Source organism: Lagopus leucura, unplaced genomic scaffold (assembly GCF_019238085.1).
Source record: "Lagopus leucura isolate 7727_CA_CO unplaced genomic scaffold, USGS_WTPT01 Super-Scaffold_100017, whole genome shotgun sequence".
In the NCBI taxonomy this organism is placed as follows: domain Eukaryota; kingdom Metazoa; phylum Chordata; class Aves; order Galliformes; family Phasianidae; genus Lagopus; species Lagopus leucura.
Window position 1 is genome coordinate 6709017 of NW_024962271.1, and position 18837 is coordinate 6727853.

General features: G+C 39.2%; 2 protein-coding genes across 3 annotated transcripts in view; one reads left to right on the plus strand and one right to left on the minus strand.

Annotated features, from left to right (window-relative positions):
- GARRE1 (granule associated Rac and RHOG effector 1) overlaps nucleotides 1-18837 on the plus strand; it is a 54663-nt gene that overhangs the window by 14536 nt on the left and 21290 nt on the right. For both annotated transcript variants that reach the window (XM_042877220.1, XM_042877221.1), the window contains exon 2: nucleotides 13725-15033. In XM_042877220.1, the coding sequence (XP_042733154.1) occupies nucleotides 14539-15033 (495 nt within the window). In that variant the 5' untranslated portion in view covers nucleotides 13725-14538. The remainder of the gene's footprint in view (nucleotides 1-13724; nucleotides 15034-18837) is intronic.
- The window catches only part of SS18L2 (SS18 like 2), a 50010-nt gene that overhangs the window by 8131 nt on the left and 23042 nt on the right, over nucleotides 1-18837 (minus strand). The window lies entirely within an intron of this gene.

Below are 18837 nucleotides of genomic sequence, written 5' to 3' on the forward strand. Positions count from 1 at the left end.
TGCTGGGGGGGTGGGGAGAAGGGAGGAAATCCAGCAGAAGCTAAAAATGGTGGCTGGGGGGGATGTAATATATTAAGTAAAATTTACCAGGCGTCTCCTGGGCACCCAGTGATACGGCTGGTCGCCTTTAGCGTACCATCACTTGTCCCTGCCCAATTAGTCCTGGATGGCGCTTGGGACTGCTGAGGTGAGTGGCTCTGCCTGGGCTGTTGGCACGCTCTCTACTCAGACAGACCCAGTGGCAAAAAGGTCACTTTTTCTAAATGTAGCACTTGGGAAATGTATTTGAAAGGGGCCTGGCCGGATCACTGGTAGGTGCATCAGCTCGTAATGAAACACTGCTTACGTGTATTTGGCATCGCTGCCACTTGGTACGGCTGGCAGAGTGGTACTGTGTCACAATTTCTGCAGCAGAAGCCCTTTGCCAACACGAGGTGTTGGGAAGGAGTGTCGTTTGGCTTAAACCACATAAATGTGAGCCTTGCATTTTGCATTTGGTAGTTCTTTTTTAAAGTGAGACATCAGTAGATTCTAGGTATATTTTAAATTCGTCTTTCCAGTCTGCATTTGTGCATAGAAATCAGCTCTGTTAATGAATACTGAAATACAGAGGCTCAGTTAATGAGGGGGTGAAGTTAGGATCTTTCAGTGGTATGTTTGTGTGGGGTATCTTGGGTTGATGGTACTGGGTGCTTCAATGGGAAAAGGACACTTGAGTTTTCAGAAAGATCTGGCAAAATTTAAGTGTTCAGCTTTGCTTAGGGTTGTCTTTCTCTGGTTTCTAGTCAATAGATCAATAATTTCTTTTATGGGTTGAAGCATAAATGTAATGTCTTCTCCAAGATGTATTATACTAGCATAAATATCTGTCTGTGTCCACTGCTAGGAGAGAAATTTCTTGCACAACTCTGTGCAGAAATTTTGGCACGTAATAAATAACCTGGTGACAAATTGTGCGGATGGATGAGAGCTGTTTACGTGAAACTGTCAGTACTTCTACTTTCAGGACATCATGGGTGGTCTGAGTGTGCATTATATGTTGTAAATTAGGTCAGATAATTATTTCCCAGTTGATAATTTTATTGGAAAATATGTGGAGAGTTCTTTGGAGAATATTTTGTAATAACTTTTTTTTTTTTAAAGAGAAAATCACTTGACATCAAGTCACATAAGTATTTATCTAAACATCAGCTTGACTGCTGTGTGCCTTTCCATGCTGTGTATTTAATGTAGCTGGAAGTTGGCAGAGCCGTGTGCACTGCAGAGACGTGCTGGTGGAATGCCATGTATGCATTTGTTAGCAAATTGCTGTTGTGTTATTTTTATTTCTTAGTAGCATCTACACTGCTTATAGAATGTGAGATTTATTTTCCAAGTGCATAAATTTGTTTTTATTGAATGAAGTTGGTAAACTTCATTATTAAGAGTGTGAATGTCCTAAAGGAAGCAGAACAGTAGCTTGGTAATGTATTGACATCTGCTTTTTTAATATAAAGAAGACAATTTTAATGAAGTTAGTCTTCCTGGGAACATATAAATGTAAAACTCAATCATTTAGGTCTCTGATAAACCAGAAATTTCTCCCAGCTGTGTCAGTGTAAGGAGTGGATGGAGGCCAAAGTGTGCTCTAACAGCCCTTAGCTTTCAGTCTGCAGTTTCTTGAATTTTAAGTTGACCTGTGGCCCATTTTGACATTTATATTGTGTGGATAAAAGGCAGCAAATTATTCCATGGACTCAGATAGAGAGCAGGTTAACTGAAGCAGCTAATAGATGACACTAAACACAGGAGTCTGATTTAAGCTGTTGCCACTGTAGTAAACATGGAGTGGTATCTGCTGGAACACATAGGCTTGCTTAACAAGGGGGCAAGAGGAGGGTGCTTTTGTCTCTGGTGCTTAACTTCTGCTTGGACCAGTTGTTAACGGGCCTTACAGAAAATTGGGTGACTGAACGTTTTTATCTAGGCAGAACTGGGTAAGTTTTGGGTGTACTTGAGGGGCAAAAGATTACAGTTGGCAAGGAGTTGCTATGATTTTCCCTTCAGATATTTGTTAGAAATGTAAAAACTGGAGGATACTACTACATTTGATCTTTTCTAACTAATCACGTTTTGACCCGTGACTGTACAGTATGAGTTACTGCTATTTTAAGTCTCATCTATATCACAGAATCACAGAATTGTAGGGGTTGGAAGGGACCTCCAGAGATCATCGAGTCCAACCCCCTGCCAAAGCAGGTTCCCTACAGCAGGTAGCACAGGTAGGCATCCAGGCAGGACTTGAACATCACCAGAGAAGGAGACTCCACCACCTCCCTGGGCAGCCTGTTCCAGTGCTCCGTCACCTCACTGTAAAGAAGTTCTTGTGCACATTTGTGCGGAACTTCCTGTATATTGTATATGTATATATGTAATTAAGACTTATAAATTCTGGTCTTAATGAGGAGGGAAATAATTGTGCTGAAGACATAAGCAGCTCTTTTGATTGGAAAAAGCGAAGAAAGGTTACGAAGTATGCATGCTGCCATTTCTAGTTTTTAATCTTTAGGAACTCAAATTACTTGTCACTACTGTTCATTCATCAGCTACAGAAATTACTTCTACATAATTTAGTTTATAAAAATGTAGATTTTTTTGGAAGCAAAGCATTTTGACAGTTTCAAAAAGTCTCTTGTCATAAAGATTAGTTCAAGGAGGATTTTGGAACCAACGTTAAAACTGTTCACCTGTTAAAACTCAGGAAACTGTGATTTTGCAGTAGTGTTGTGAGATGCGTTTGTAGCATTGTGTACACATGGATGTTTGGTTTTGTTAAGGAGATGCTGCTGTGCACACTGGATTGCCCTGGTTTATTCATATCCTGTGACTGTGAATCAGATATTGCTGTCTATATACAGACTGAGTTGCCAGCCAACTTTGGGCCCAAATATGGTAAACATAATTATGTTCATTTGCTATAAAAATACATTCTCCTTAGTTTAACATTTTCCATGATTACAGTTTTCTGATAATTCCATAATTTTCAACATGAGAGGGATATGAAAGGCCTAATTATCATGTCCCTCTCTTCTGTATAGAATAGTTTGTTATCCTGGGCAAAACTCCAGCTGCACACTGATGAATCTGCTGCTGCTCAAACACAGTAAGCCTATAAACCATTTGGAAAGTCAGAACACAGGAGCTGTAGTGCAGAGACATGAATCTCTGCATTAGCTGGATGACAAAAAAGCTCATGGTTGCAACTGTCAGGAGACAGCAAGTGCATGTGCTGATGTCAGTTTTTCTGATATGAGGTACTCCTGTTTTCTATTTCTGGAGATGAAATTTGTATTTCAGAACGCTTAATGCTTCTCAAGTAGGAGACTTTCAGTGAATGAGTTGGGGGAGGGGGAAGGAAAATATTCAAATAGATAAAGCCTCTAATGTGTGCGGAAGAGAATAAATATTGTAAATATTTAAAAACAAGTAAATATTGAATTAGTCCTAAGTGTCAGTCACAAGGAAATGGAACGGCAATATAGTTACTAAATATGAAAAAGTGAACAGTTTGCATGTGGAAATACTTGGAAGTAGTAGCCATTTCATTTGCATAAGTAGACAAAGATTAGTATATTTAATGCAAGTAAGAAAACATGTTTGCAGGGCTTTAATTCTATTTTTCTTTATGTAGTTTAGCATCAAGAGAATGTTGTATTCTGTGGCAAGCACTGTGAATTTAAAAGCAATATAGTAATTTGGGAAAGGAAAGATGGTTGATGTTGAGTTACTCCAAATGTTTCGAAACCTGGCATCATCCTTGCTATAAACAGGCAAAAAATCTCACAAAGGCTTCTCAGAATTTTTTGTGCATAATCTGTCTCATGCTTCTATTACTGAAAAATGTTCTCTTCATGGAAGAGCTTTAAATATACAGGTGATTTATAATTTTCATTGCCTTGAAACATTACTTTTGTCTAACACTACTAAAATCTTTGGGTACTGAAGTGACTCTGAGTTTTAGTTTTCTTTCTTATGTTGCTTGAACTGCCTAGGAATGTAGTTTAGGAATATTTATTTCAGTGTAGAAGATTGAATTCCAAATATGTATATGCTAATAAGTGCAAGTACTGTGCATTTGTGAGGCGTAGTTTCTGTGTTGGCTGGAAGCCTTGTCTAGAAGTTAACAGAAGTGTTTTTCATTCATTGATTTCTCAATCAGCTGCTTCAGAGAACAGCTGTAAATAGGATGTCACTGCTGTGTGCTGCTTCTGATAATCCCTAAGTTGTAGTGATTAAAGAGGTTAAAAAAAAAAAAAAGGCTACATTCAGACTTCACAATGGATCTAACTCAGCCTTATGTAACTCCACAGTGGTTCTAAATGGATACCTAGGGAAAGGCAGGAACAGGGTAAACTTGATGGCTGTGGATGTGTAAAATTGTCTTCAGTGATCTGTTGCATGTAGGGTGCCCTGAGCCGGCTGTTGGTCGCCATTAAAGCCAAAGGGACCCCTGTGGAGGAAAGGATATGGAGGCCAGCATAGCATGTTAAATGTAGAATGTGGGTAATACGTGAATTTATATGGACATAGCCATGTTTTCTGGTTTTCCCAATGTCTCCCTCCCTCCTTCATCCTCCACCCCCCCCCCCCAAAGAAGCTCCTTTGCTGATCTAAGACTTATTCTTTTAACTCTTATATTCGCTGTCAGTCTGACACTTTAACAAAAATAGTTGTAACACCAAGATCAAGCCCGAGCCCATCACTTCCCATGTGAGGCTACAAATGTTTTTCCCACACTTGTGTTGATAAATTTATCCATAATGAATCCCATCTCTTATTTTAGTCCCTCAAGTCCTGTAAAGTTATGTCATCCTTTGTGTACATCTGTAATAATGTATGTGGTATGTCATGCTTAAACACTGTGCTATTTGACTTGGGCTCTTACTCCCACTTGTCTCCTCAAGTCTTGTTTAAGATATGATTTGTTTGAGGGGGTAATGAAAACTTCCTCTGAAGAACCTGACTTTGAAAGAAGAGAATTTCAATTATATCTGTAAGCACTTTGCCAAAGGGTAGGAATGTTTCCATGGATGCAGAAGCTTTTCATGAAGTATTTGAGACCATGAGCAAATCATTTTAACAAGTAGGAATTGAGGTTCAACACTGAGCCTTCTTCGAATCCTTCATCTGCACTGACTCAACAGTAACTAGGCTTTTCTAAGCAATTTGCAAAAAGCAAATTGTTGAAGAGACTTAGGCAAGGAAAAAATTTAGAAAACTTTAGCATTCATTTTACAATGCATACTAAAATCTTCTTGTCTCATTTGATAATGCTGAAAATACACCTGGCATTTATTTATGCTAGAAAACTGTAATTCATGGTTTAACAAAGTACTTGAGTATGTGAGAGATACTACTAACTTTACTGGAATGGATCATATGCTATAGTCCATTGCTGAATTGAGCTTAAAGATTAAACTGCTTCCAGTTGGAAATGTCTGCTGTGGGACTGTAACATTGTCTGTGTGTTTTGTTGTTCTTTGTTGAGCTTCCAGTGAAAGCTGGTCTTCTGCAGAAACATGGGAAGCCTTGGTTTTGTACTTAATAGAGAAATAAAAAACAATCATAGTTTTCTTAGTACTTGTTTTTGCTGCTACCTTTTAACTAAGAAACACATAGGTGGCTTCTGCAGTTTAAGAAGTCTTTTAAGTGCATCTCTGAACATACGATGTGCTGTGTGGATGTAGAAGGAAAGACCTGAGGGTGCATTACATGAAGTGGCTGTAACTGGGCCACAGTGTACAAGCCTCACTGAGTAATATTGCTGTTCCATACATGTTTTAATTTGGTATTTTCTGTAGTTCATTCTTTTCTTGCCTTCCCTTCAATGGGAAAGGAGCTCTGTGTCTGAAAAATCCCATTTGTGGGAGTAGATGTTAACTTATTCTCAGACTTCTAGAAAATTGTCTGCTTTCCATCTCTTCCCTGAAGCATGGCCTTCAGTACTTGGACTGCAAGTGGTTTGCTTTCAGAGACAGCAGGAATCTCTTCCCGAGCAGCCTGAGAGGCAGAGCTGTGTCTTTTTTATGGAAAGCTTTATTGTTTATGCTTGCTCTCACTGTGGTCCCATGAATCTTTGTTCATCTTAGCACGTTATATGGTTCTGAGAGAGCAAAAGTGTGAATGCTTGTGGCTATTTAGTGCACCCTTTTGGGATTTGAAGATAGGTCTTGAGTCTCTGGCTGTGAATCACACTGCACAGTAATTTCTCATGCTTTCTGCGTATGCTTAAGCTACCATATCAAGAACAGGCATTATCTTCCTTCTCTTCATGCACAATTTTCTTTCAAAAGAGAACCGGTCCTGTTCTTAAATCAGAAAAGCACCTACTGCCAAGGGAGGATTGAAACAGTGATCCTGATCTGACACAGGCATCTATTTTTGCCGTCCAGGGAGGTACTCAAGGCCGAAAGAAGGTTCGGTATAACACATTCCTTTCACTAGCTTTTCCTTTTGCTGTCATATCTTACTGCTGAGATTTCAGTTAGTGTCATTCTGTGTTACAGGTTTTACTTAAAACAAAATGCGAGAAGCTGTGTGACATAGTTCTGGGGCAATGCCCTGGGAAAAAATGCATTCAGTATTCTGACAATGCTGAATTTGGCTTAGAAGATTACCTACCTTGTACATGTATTTTATAGGGAGCACAGCTAGACAGTTCAGGACTATGGATCCTTTCCTGAAGGGTTAAGCACTTGCAAGTGAGGTGGTACAGTGCTGAGTAGTCAAGATTTTCAGTCCTTAGCTAGTTCTGAAGATGCGGTGTTTTTTAGTGTTCTTCAGTTCTGTCTGTCATAAAAAAACACTCCAAAACAAAGTCCTTAGTGATTTGTTTCTTTGGGCACAAGAGGTGGGGTTATTTTTGCTTTTGCTTTTCGTTTAGGGCATGTAGCATAGCTGTGCTTCTGGAGTATTTTTCTGTACAAGCCCAAAAAACGCAAGTTGGCACAAATAAGTTAATAGCGTTATTTTAAGGAGGGTCATTTTGGAGGGGAAAAAAAGCCTAGACAAAACATAATAAATAGTTTCAGAGACTGTCTATAAATATTAGATACTTCATCAGTGAAATCTGTCTTTGACAAGCTAATAAATTAAGTTGCTGAAGCCTCCCACTTAATAAATCTCCATGCTTCTATTTGTAAATGTTTCACTATTAAATGAGAAAATCAGTTTCTGTTATTAACAAATTGGTCTGTTTAGATTTATATACAACTCAATAGAATGCTCAGTTTGAGTCGCGTTAAACTATGGGTAACTATCCAGTCCCTGTGAATTGTGTTTTGTGAGCTGTGGTCCCCAACTGGCAGAAGGGAAGGCATTGAGCAGGTTTAGTGCTGTGGCCGCTGACATCTGTCCAGCCCTGGAATAGCCAGGAGAGTGGGTTACAGTGTCTGGTGAGCCAATATTAGAAAGGGTGGATGCTGAAAGGGGGATGTTTGCATCAGGAGCTGGATTGGCTTGCCTACTTCTTGTTTTGTTTTGTTTTTCCCCTCCGACTGTTCTGGGCAAGCAGCCAACAAGGAATCCCTACAAAAGCAATCTGTGATCTAGCAAGAACTAAAATGATATGGGTGTTATAGGCTATTTCTGTCTCTCTTCACCTTTCTTTCTTTGCCTTCATCAAATGGAGATTTTCAAACGCAAAAGGTGCTTGGATATTCCAGTGGTTGCAGCCCACGCTGTTAGAAAGACTCTCAGCCCAGGTTTTTTCCTTCTGGCTCTGTAGAATAAGTACAGGCACCTGACCAAAGGCAGCAGAGTTTAAGTGGTGTGTAGTGCCAGCTGGGAGGCTGAGCCATTGGCACAGGCATCCTCTCCCATCAGAACTGTTTCCTCAGCCAAGAAAGTGAATTGTTTGAAATCTTGAGTATGTGACTAAGGAGCAATGGGAAAGACACTGCTTCTAAGTGTAATTCACCTTATTAAAAAACATACTGAATTCTTACCAGGAAAGTAAGTTTAAAATGTTAATAATATTAAACGTTTTTGTTACCTTTCATAAGTAGTATATGAGAAGTAATCTCTTGTTATTGTAACTTCTTACTGTCAATCATGTTCCACAAGCTAATACTATGCTTTTTTGTAGTGCAGGTTTATTATTCCTATGTTTATATAAGCTTTCTTCCAAAACACATAATTTAGAATTTTCCAGCAAAACATATACTGTTTTCTTTTTATAACTCTTCCATTTTTAACTTCATAATCCATGTAATGTAGCTTAGTTCTGTGGTATTTCTTTTTTACAGATGGAGTGTTACACTGCTATTGAGAAATTCCTTTATGTTCTCATTATTATTGATATAGCAACTTAAATATTATTGGAAGTGGTATATTAGTTGAGAGTGGAGATGATGTTCTTGATGGCAGAATGGAATTTCTCAGGTTATGAAACCTCTTGATGAGCTCTATTATTCTTTATTCATAATCTCTGACCTATGGATGTTAATTTCTAGTCTTTTTAAATAGTATGTGCTGTAGATGCTTACCATTCTCTGTCACTGTGGATGCAGTCCATCTTTAGTTTGGAATAGTTTGAAATCAATCAACTTACAGTTAAAATCTGTGTAATTTCTTTGTGTCTGTCTTGAAATTGGGAAGAAATAAGGCAGTTGGGAAGTACTTGTAGGGTATTTTTCTTAGCCTGTTAATTTTCTAGGATCCTGAAAAGTTTGTTGAGAGGAAAGCACATTTTGTCCTAGTTCACTCTTACTCTCATCTACCATTAGTATTTTAATTAACAGGAGAAGCAAAAAAAAGCCCCAAACCTCTCACACTGCAGACAGCTATGGCTCTTCTGTCTGGATGGGAACTTGATATGATTAGTTTGTGCCTTGAGTATGCTGGTGCAGGCTAATTTACAAGGTCCGCATTTGAGAGTGACTTCTATCTCTTGTTGAACTTTCTGCTGTGGCGCACACTGCTCGCTTGAAGCCTTTGTGTAGTAAGGTCTGCTTTCTGCAAAATCCCTGCTATTGTCCCTTCTATCCTTGCTGTCATCTCTTCCATGCCTTTGTCTTGTCTTTGCTCACAGGACCCCTGCAGTGGTGAGGAAGGCAGGGCCTGTCTCATGGCTATGGGCTGGGCCAGCTGTCCTTCCCTGCTGGGAGTCCCTGCTTTTGGCCACTGAAATAATAGTCTGTAACCAGTGAGTGTGAGACATGCACATCTGTGTTGTTTAGGTAAGGTCTTCAGTTCTGATCCTGCTGTTGGTGAGAATGCTGGGAGACTGGTCTTATGGAAATAGCATGTGGGCTTTCCTTACCACTTTGCTTCTGGTTTGCTCTTCTGATGTCTAAGATCATTTCAGATTATTTTTGATGGTAACCACATCTGGACTTTGGGTAGCCTGGCCAGGAATAGGATCCACTGTACTTATTACTGGCAGCAGAACTGAAAGGTGGAATAACTTCTTTAGTAGTGGAGTAAGCTGTGGATTTGCACGAATCTGTGTAACTGGAATGGAGAGGGACTTGGTGTGCTCTCACAGGGCAGCTCGCTGACCTTTTGGCCTTGCAGTAGACTTTGTTTGTTCAGCCCTCTTCCTGATAAGTCATCTGGCCACTGGGGTTGTTTCTTTTGGAGTAACCTTTTTGGGGAATGTTAATTGCACTTAGTTATTTTTGTATTTGATTGTTTTACATGAATGGTGCTTGTGGAGATAAGCTCATCCTGAGTTTGGGGGAGTGCGTCATGCTAAAGGAGGTACAATACTTAAGTGTTACTTGTAACCTGAGCTTTTTTTGGAGAGTATTTCAGCTCCTCTTATTGGTATGTATGTTATTTATGCATATATTGCCCTTTCACTGAAATAACAATAAACTTCACGAAGGCCACCTTTGCAAGCAGTTCTTAAAATTGAGATCTGAATCCATTTTAAAGCATGATAAATATCTCAATGTACCAGTTCTGCCTTTTTTTTTTTTTTTTCCCCTGTTCTCCATCTCACTGGGAAGGAGGGAGTGAGCAAAGGGCTGAGCTGCTGCTGGGTTAAACTGCAACACCAGTACAGTGTACAGAACATTTATGTAGATGATAAATAAGTTGACTGGAAGGACTTTGGCAGTAACTGTGTAACTGGCCTGACTAGTGATAGACTTGTGTATTTTATCACTACTTCCTCCACTTAATTTCCTTTATTGATTCAGAGAAAATGTTGCCTCCTCTTATTGCAGGGTAATAGCATATGGAGCAGATTAGGGATTAGGCATCATGTTGCTCATGTGGAAAAAAAAAAAAAAAGTGGAAGGTGCCAAATTCTGTTTGTATGAGACCTTTCTATGTTATTTTGTGTCTCTTGCAATCGGTGAAGCTGGGGAAAATACTTGGCATTTCTTGGGAAGCATCTAAGCAAACAAAAAAACTGGGTACTCTGCTTAAAAAAAAAAAAGTGAATTCAGTCTGCAGTTTTTCCTCTGTATGTGTGACAACTGTTAGAGCAGCTCAGGCAGAAGTCTGCTCAACTGTGTGTGGAAGTTCAAATATGTAACAATCCCTTGCAGTAGAGCACAAACAAGGTGATGAGCTATTTCAGTAGCACTCTACAGCTTTCAGTGGAATGGCATTCAACGTAGAGCTTGCTTTATGCTGTATATTAGTACTATTTTTAAGTTTGAGTAGCATACGAACAACGTTTTGGCCTTGATTACATAGGGAGGGAATAGAACTTCTTCATTTGTGGTGTGCTGTTTTCAGTCTTCTGTGCTTGAATATGTGCTTTCTGAATACTTGTGTTTCCTACAAAATGAAATACTCGCACAAACCTCGCAGTATGTTGGACAGATAGCGTGCTGTTCTTGTATCGCCAGAATGAAATCCTTTGCATTTTTTTCTAATACAGCAAGATTTGGACTGGCACAAAGTTCAAATTGTTGTAATACAGAGTCCCCAAGAGCTGTGGTGCAGCAGTAGTGTTGAGGAGGGAGAGGGGAGCGTGGGAACAGGCCTCTCTTCACTTTTTTCAGGGAAAGATACAAAAGGAAGAGTGTTTACTTTATACATAGCATGTTGGAGGCTCATTATAGAATATGTAATACAAGTATTGTGTCCCCACATGCATAGTGTTCAGAAGTGTCAATATCTTTCCTCAAATAAATGTCTTTACAGATGCAGAAGACATAAGCTGTCCTTTTTAAACTCGTGTTGGTTTTATTATAAGTGAATTTTGAAGCCTGTGAAATGTTGAAGAATTGCATATTTGAGTATGAAATTGTCCGTAAGACATATTGATCTCTAATGTTTGTTAATAGAAAAAAAAAGTTTGTATTTCCTACCACTTTGCATTTGATGTGTTCTTTCTGAGTGTAGCAGGTTTGCGTTATCAGTTCAGTGCCTTAGCTCAGTGTGTAATCAGAAGAGCCAAATCAGAGTGCATCTCTAATGTGCTTGTATAATCCAGTGCTGTATAGCTCAAGCTCCTTCTTATTAGTTTTTTTACTTCTGGCACTAATTAACACATGTTGCATGATTATTTTTTTAACTTTTTCTGCAATGTGAAACTCGTGTCTACTTAGGGAAAATAATCACCAATTTACTTACACAGTGCATATAAGCTAACAAACTCTCTTGTTCTGGCTACATTTTTATGCAGCCAAGACAAATGATTTAATCTTGCTCTCCACTGTACGGCACTGAGGCTTGTAAAGCAAGGAGGAAAATGTTTTCTGTCTTTCCTATGATATTGAGACCTTCTAGAAAATTCAATTTTAATGAGTTTACTGCATTTTGGTGCATTCACTGTGAATTCTATGAGAAGTGTAAAGTTAGTCATTAGGAAATAAAGTAATCAGCTTGAAGTACCATAATAAGGGGTGTTCAAATGCATGTGGGAATGCCTGCTGTGTTTTATCTGTTCATCTTGTTTTTAAAAGTGCTAATGTAGAAGAAAATTTGCTCTTAATCTCAGAAGCAGAACTATCTGCAGTAGTGACTTCCTGAAAAACTTGTGTGTCTCTTTTAGTGGGTGTGAGAAGATCTGGCTCCCTGTATGATGTTCTGCCCTGCTGTGTCTCTCCTGCTTTTTTTTTTTTTTTTTTTTAATAACCTGTGAGGTTGTGTTTCATACATATGTCAAAGCACACTGTTGTGCTATAATGGGATGAAAGTACTGTAATAACAGCAGGGTGGCAAAGTTTTTGGCTACAGCAAATGAGAATGTGCCCAAATGCAGCAGCCACAGTAACAAAGGAAAAGAGCTGCTTACCTTTGGAAGGGCTTAGGTAGGCAGACATCTCCAGCAAGAAGCCCTCGCCTCCATGGCCAACCCTTAAATGAGGGCTGGGAAGGGCTGCATCCTGGCTCCACCTCTTCTGGTCACTCAGGTGCACTGCATGCACGGAGCTCCCCTGGTTGGCCCTGCCTTCCCACCAGATGCTCAATCACTGCTTCAGGCTGCGACTCAGCATTTCTGCTGCACACATTAAGTGAACAAATTGGTACTGTTCCTTTATTCCACCTATCTGAATTTTTGACTGAAGATAAAATTCTTCATTCCCCCAACCATTTTGACAACATTAATATTGGTTTCACACTTCAGGTGTAATAGTGAAAGAAAGATGTTGTTGTTGAACTAAAGGGGTTTCTATCAAATTTAGACTATTCTTCAAAGTTCTCAGAGGGCAAAAGAAGAGTTACTGTTTAATACTAAGCTTGTAAGCTAGAACCAGATGAACTGAGATTTTGTTTTGTTTTTTTTTAAAGGGACATTACGCTTGAAAGTGAGGAAGTTGATTGTTCAGGATACTAGTATAGGCTTTTGCCCCTAACACACATGGAAATAAATATGCATATTTTTATATTTAAAAAAAAAATTATATGCAAATATGTATAGAGGAGATCATGGGTCACTATGATCGTTGTATAGATATGACTTAACCTTTATACATGATCATGTGATGCCAAACCCTGTCCAAGTCAGGAGCTGTGTTAGGCTAAGAGTAAGAGCCTGAAAATCGCCATGCCTTTTTGCAGAAGTTTTTGTTTCTCCAGCCTCGCCTTGACCACAGCGTGTTGCAAACTGACCTTGTTATTTAGGCTCCCTTCACCTTCCTACAGATGCCTTCCAGAAAGTGATGGTGGCTCTCTAGATGTACCTGAGTTTGCTGGTAGAAGCAGGGTGGTACTGGAGGCTGTGGATCTTCCCTGCTTTTGTGTCTGGTCAGTTTGCTGCTCGGTCAGTTCTGCACCTGTGATAGGTAGAGGACATCATCCTGAAATGGGATCTCAGGATATGGGCAGATCTGCTGTTGTACTAAATAATAATAATAAAAAAGCTGCCTGTTGACTTAATGAATTATTAAAAAGGGAGTCTCAGATTTCTGCAATGAATTATTGTATATGGAAAAAAAAGGTCTCATTGACTTTCTAATCATTTGAAAAGAATAAGGTTAGAAAAAACTCCCCCTGAGCATTAGCAGACCTCTGCTGTTTTATCTGTGGGAGGGTTGCAGTGGGGATTAACTATTAGTCCCAAGTTTGTCAATCTAGGAGGATAGAAGAATTAGTAAGAAAATATTCATCAGTACCATGATGATACCAGCTTGTAACTGCCTTTCAAACGGCACCTCTCCCTTCCTTCCAGTCTTAGGTATTGTCAACAGTGTGTGCCCTGTGCAGCATAGTGGGATGTTAAAATTGTAATACTTCTCGTTGTTCCATGACATTTGAACCACTTTTATTCTCCTTTGCAGGAAATGACCTAGAGGCCTTACAAATACATTTGTGCATTTTTGTTCTGAGTCTACAATCGAGGGCAAGTGCAGTCTGGAAGCACCACCACTTAATGTTACAACAGAAACAACTACCTCAACAAACAAAGAAAGGGGAAGAAGGCTTGCAGTAACAAACACTCTAATTTTCAGTAGCTTACACTTGGAAAGTCTTCTCTATACAGACTCCGGATTTTTTTTCCCTCCAGTATTAAGAAGAGACACTACAAGTAAACTAATTTGGCAGACTGGATCTGTCGAGACATTTGAAGACTGCTGACATAAGGATTTGCTTTTTTTAAGGAAGGCGCCTCTGCACTGCTTTTATAATCGCTGTTGATCGGTGGTTTGCTCCACTTTTCCTGACTACTAATTGGAAAATTGTATTAAAATATTGCTTCTAAAAATATTATTTGCATTGACAAAATTTTTGTAGACATAACAGCAAGTAATGATAATATGCTCATGAAGAAACTGTAGGCGATAAGTTCTCTGCTTTTCTGTGCGCAGAGTGGAATACCGGCCCAGACAGAGCATTATTAAGATACTTTGGTTTGCTTTCTGATTACAGTTTATAACTGCAGCAGGGCTGCACTGAACACTGAAAATACTAAGTCAGCAAACTGCTGCCTTTCTCACTGCTGATACAGATTATACAGACGCTTGCCTTTTTGAAATGCATTTTGTGAAACCTATGTACACAGTCCTCCACTGTTACTGTACATAACTATATATTTGGGGAAGGAATTTGACAAGTGATTGTTAATTCAAGAAGTCTTCGGACAAGCTCTCACTTATGTATTGCTGTAGTGCACAAGAAAGCAAAATGGACTATAAGCGGCGCTTTTTGCTTGGCGGGTCCAAGCAAAAAGTGCAGCAACACCAGCAGTATCAATTGCCTGAGCTAGGCAGGACCCTGAGCGCACCACTGGCATCTACAACCCCAGCATCTCCCCTGGTCTCCTCAGCTGCTGCGGGCAGCTGCAGTCACCCTGTATCCCATACGACTCCGATTGCAGACATCCAGCAGGGAATCTCCAAATATCTGGATGCACTCAACGTATTTTGCCGTACGAGCACTTTCCTTACAGACCTTTTCAGCAGTGTATTTAGGAACTCTCACTATTCTAAGGCAGCTATGCAACTGAAAGACGTGCAGGAACATGTCATGGAAGCAGCGAGTCGACTCACAGCAGCAATAAAACCAGAAATAGCAAAAATGCTGATGGAACTGAGTGCAGGCGCTGCAAATTTCAAAGATCAAAAAGAATTCAGCCTACAAGACATTGAGGTAAGTTACTTCGGGGGATTTTGTTTCGCGTGCAAATTTGTGGTGTTCCTTCTTAATTGGACTTGTATTTAAAAGTCACTACTACCCCGAAAGTTCTGTCTGCCTTGCTTTTGTATTTGTGACTAGTGCTGATAAAAAGAGCAGCATTTTATCTTTGTTCTCAAAAATATTGAGTTATTTACAGTGGTTATGCTCTAGCTGTATTGAATGAGATATTTAGTGGTTACTTTTGTACAAGGGCTTGCACAAAATTTAAAGATTTCATGAAATAAGGTAAATTGTAATTAAATTGTACTATTTACATAATTCTAATTTGGTAGTTTTCCATCAGATTTAAACTTATAGCTAGAAATACAATAACCTCTTTCTTATTTGAGGAAACTCATGTCCAGTTCAGAAAATAAATGATAATAATAATAAAAGCAAAACAAACACAGCATCCCACTGCCCAAAATTAACAAGTCTAAGTAATTAAAAATCAAACATTAGTTTAAATCTTTTATGCAGTCCTGTGTGGAGCCAAAAGTTGGACTTAAAGGAACCTGGTGGGTCCCTTCTAGCTCTGGATATTGTATGATCCTATGATTTCTTGTTCCATATTAATTTCTAATGATATCAGGCCATCTTCTAAATTAAACAATGTTCTCCTTAATATTATCCATTCTGAAGGGAAATCTGAACCCTTGGGAGAGGTGTTTTGTCATCAGTGTTCACATAAAGCTGCGTATCAGCTGAGAAACTATGAAAGTTAATAGTGAGAATTTTGTTTTTTCCGTGTTCTGTGCTCAGTATGCAGTGAAGTAACATTAGCTATATATTTTCAAAAGATACCTTTTCTAGACCTTGAACACAGTCTAATAAATCATTTGTGCAGAACTGCAGAGGCAGTTGTAATGTATTTTAACATGACCATAACCTACATAAACCATGAAATAAGGATTAAGTTCTCTTCACTTTGGGTATCATGGCCTTAAATTCAACACTGCATCCATGCTTGACTGCATGACTTAGAATAGCGAGTAACTAGAGGGACATGTGGTAGTGAGACATCCAGAAAATAGGGCCTCTGAGGATGAACTAGAAAGACTGATTTTTACAGAAGAGCAGACAGAAGGAAAATCAGTAGTCATCAGGTATGTAAAAAATGCCAGAAGTCGTGGCATTGTTCTGTCCTTTGTGTCCATGTAAGATGGAGTAAGAAAAAATGAACATAAATTTCAGAAGGGAAGATTCATTTCAGATTTTGTGGAAGCAGTTTGTAATGTCAGAGAATCACTGAAATGGTTTGTTATAAAAGGTAGGGAGACTACAGAAGTAAGATTTGAGTCAGCTACCATCTTCTCTCCCTTACTTTGATCCCACTGGAGAGGTGCCCCCACCCCTCGAAATAAAGTAATGTTATACAAAGTTTGAAATCAGTCAGTTCCCACTCCCCAGCAACACAGAGGGATTTCGCTCTAAGAAGAAACAACTTGGAGTCATGTTTTTGTCTGTGGGTTTGTTTTGTTTGCTTAGGGAGAAAAAGCCGTTATGAAAAAGCTATTATGCTCCATTATATAGAATGGTACATCATTGCGTGTATCAAGTCTGGAAGACTGATACTGGTTACTTGTTAATTTTATTAATGGTAGTGTTATATAATCGACAGATTCTTTAAGCATTTGCTTCCCAGGGAATTTGCATGGCATCACTGTTCAGCATTGAAATCTGGCAGTTTTCTGTATTTTCTGTATCAGAATATTCTAAAATTGATTGGAAGGTGTTCATGTGGGACAGAATGTAACCTACCAGTATAGCCTCATCTGACACTTCTGTATGTATGTCATCGATTTAATTAAACTCATCACCCGCTTCAGTGACAAGGAAGTCTAAAACTACATCTCCTCAGAAGTAATTTTGCTTCCAGCTGCCTAAACAGAGCAAACTCCTTTCAGGTAGGGTTATTCAGAGATTGCTGCTCTGCCTGGCAGAGGAGTAGGAGAATTGTGGTGCTAGAGATGTGTTTCTTGGGATAAGTTTGCAAGCGAAAGACTTCATCATATTTGCAACATAAATGATTCTAAGAAATAATTTATGAAAGTGCCACCATGAACAGAAACTTACAGGTTGGCACCTGCAATGGCTCCAGTTCTTTTTTGATTATTACACAGTTTCTAGGTTTTTTCTTGTTCTCATTATAGTCTAAAGCAGGGGAATTGAACGCTTTTGGCATGGCAAAGTAGAGAAAAGTAAAATAGCTAGTGGTATTCCTAGCTGTGAAAACAGTTGCATTGTATCCATGCAGTAACGTAGTTCTGCAGATCTCACAACATGGTGCGCGTTGCTTTACACGCTTTGGTGCCGCTGGCCAACTGTGGCGGTATTTAAACTGGTGGTAGATAACTTTCCCACTGTGAAGACAGAGATACAGCTCTTCTGAAAGAAAATCTCCATTAATTGAATTTTAAAGCAAAGTGAGTTTGCTATGTGGAGTGAGCATTTAATTCTGTGGTACAGAAATCTTCCACCAATTAGGTTCTATTTAAGCAGTTAAAGCCACTCTTGATCATTTCTGAGGAAGACTGGAATGGATTATTTTTCAAACAAAACAAGTTTTGCAAAGCAGATGTTGCTATTTATCTCTGCTGCTTAACATTAAAAATTACACTAGAAATGCTGTGTGGTGCCACTGAAACTAAATCATTTGTTTATTTGAACATTATTCCAAGGCAGGAGAAACTGCAGCCTCTGTACCTTAAATGAAACTTAATCAGCTTGAAATTCCTAATGAGTTCTGGTTTCTTCTTCCCCTGACAACTCCGTTCTTTGTACACAGAAATATTCATGTCACAAGTTTTATTTACTTGTTTATTTATTTACTGCGGTGTTCTTATAAACCTTTCCATCTCTGTAGTCAGGAAAGTTGAAGTTTTATTCATTTTTATCATTTGCTGAATGCTTTTTTAGTAAGGCAAACTGCACTTCCAGGGGTCAGTCAAAGTACCAAAAATGTTTAATTTTGTGCCTCGTACAAAGAAGGGAAGTGATGGAACCAGAATGGAATGTCAAAAGGAGACCGGATGCAATGGAAAAAAAGAATTGCCACCACGGATCCTTTTAAAGTAGATAGCTAATGCATATAGCTGTTCATATGACTACAGCGTCTTGCCAGTAAGATCATTGTGTCTGAATATTTTTATTCCAGAAGAATGTAGCTGAAAATAAGCCAGATGATTTATTTGCTCTAAGGCACAATGGGTTTGTACATTATCTTTGTATTTTATGAATATTACTATTATTCAAGCCTAGTCTTTTTTAATAAAGTCAAATATACACTTTAAACCACTTTGTGAGAAACTTCATAAAAGAAATAAAGCATTTTGAATAGTTCTTAAATTATTTCTGCAGCAATTTGGGGAATACTTGCTTCTCTCCTGCATCCCGGATGTCCTTTGTTGTAAGCTTTTGTTCACTTAAGAAAGCATGGCCTTGCAAGCAGGCAGAGCACTTGTGTATATGCTGCTTTGTGCTCAGAGTTGCCTTTTCAAACAGCCCTACTCCAACAATTTTACATACAGTGCCTACACCTAAAACTTGTTTTTGGGGATCTTTGTTTTGCTTGTAGTAACTGTGGCCTATCTGTGGTCGTCATTCTCAGGAGCAGTGTTTGCGTGTGAGGGAGGCAAACAGGGAGGGACACGATGGGGTGCAGAGCCCACTGCTTCGGGTGGCTGCCCTGTGGAGCCAGCTCTGGCATTGCAGGAGCTGCTGTGCTGTCAGTGCTGGTCCCTCTGGGTATGGGAACAGACCAGCAGCCCTCCTGCT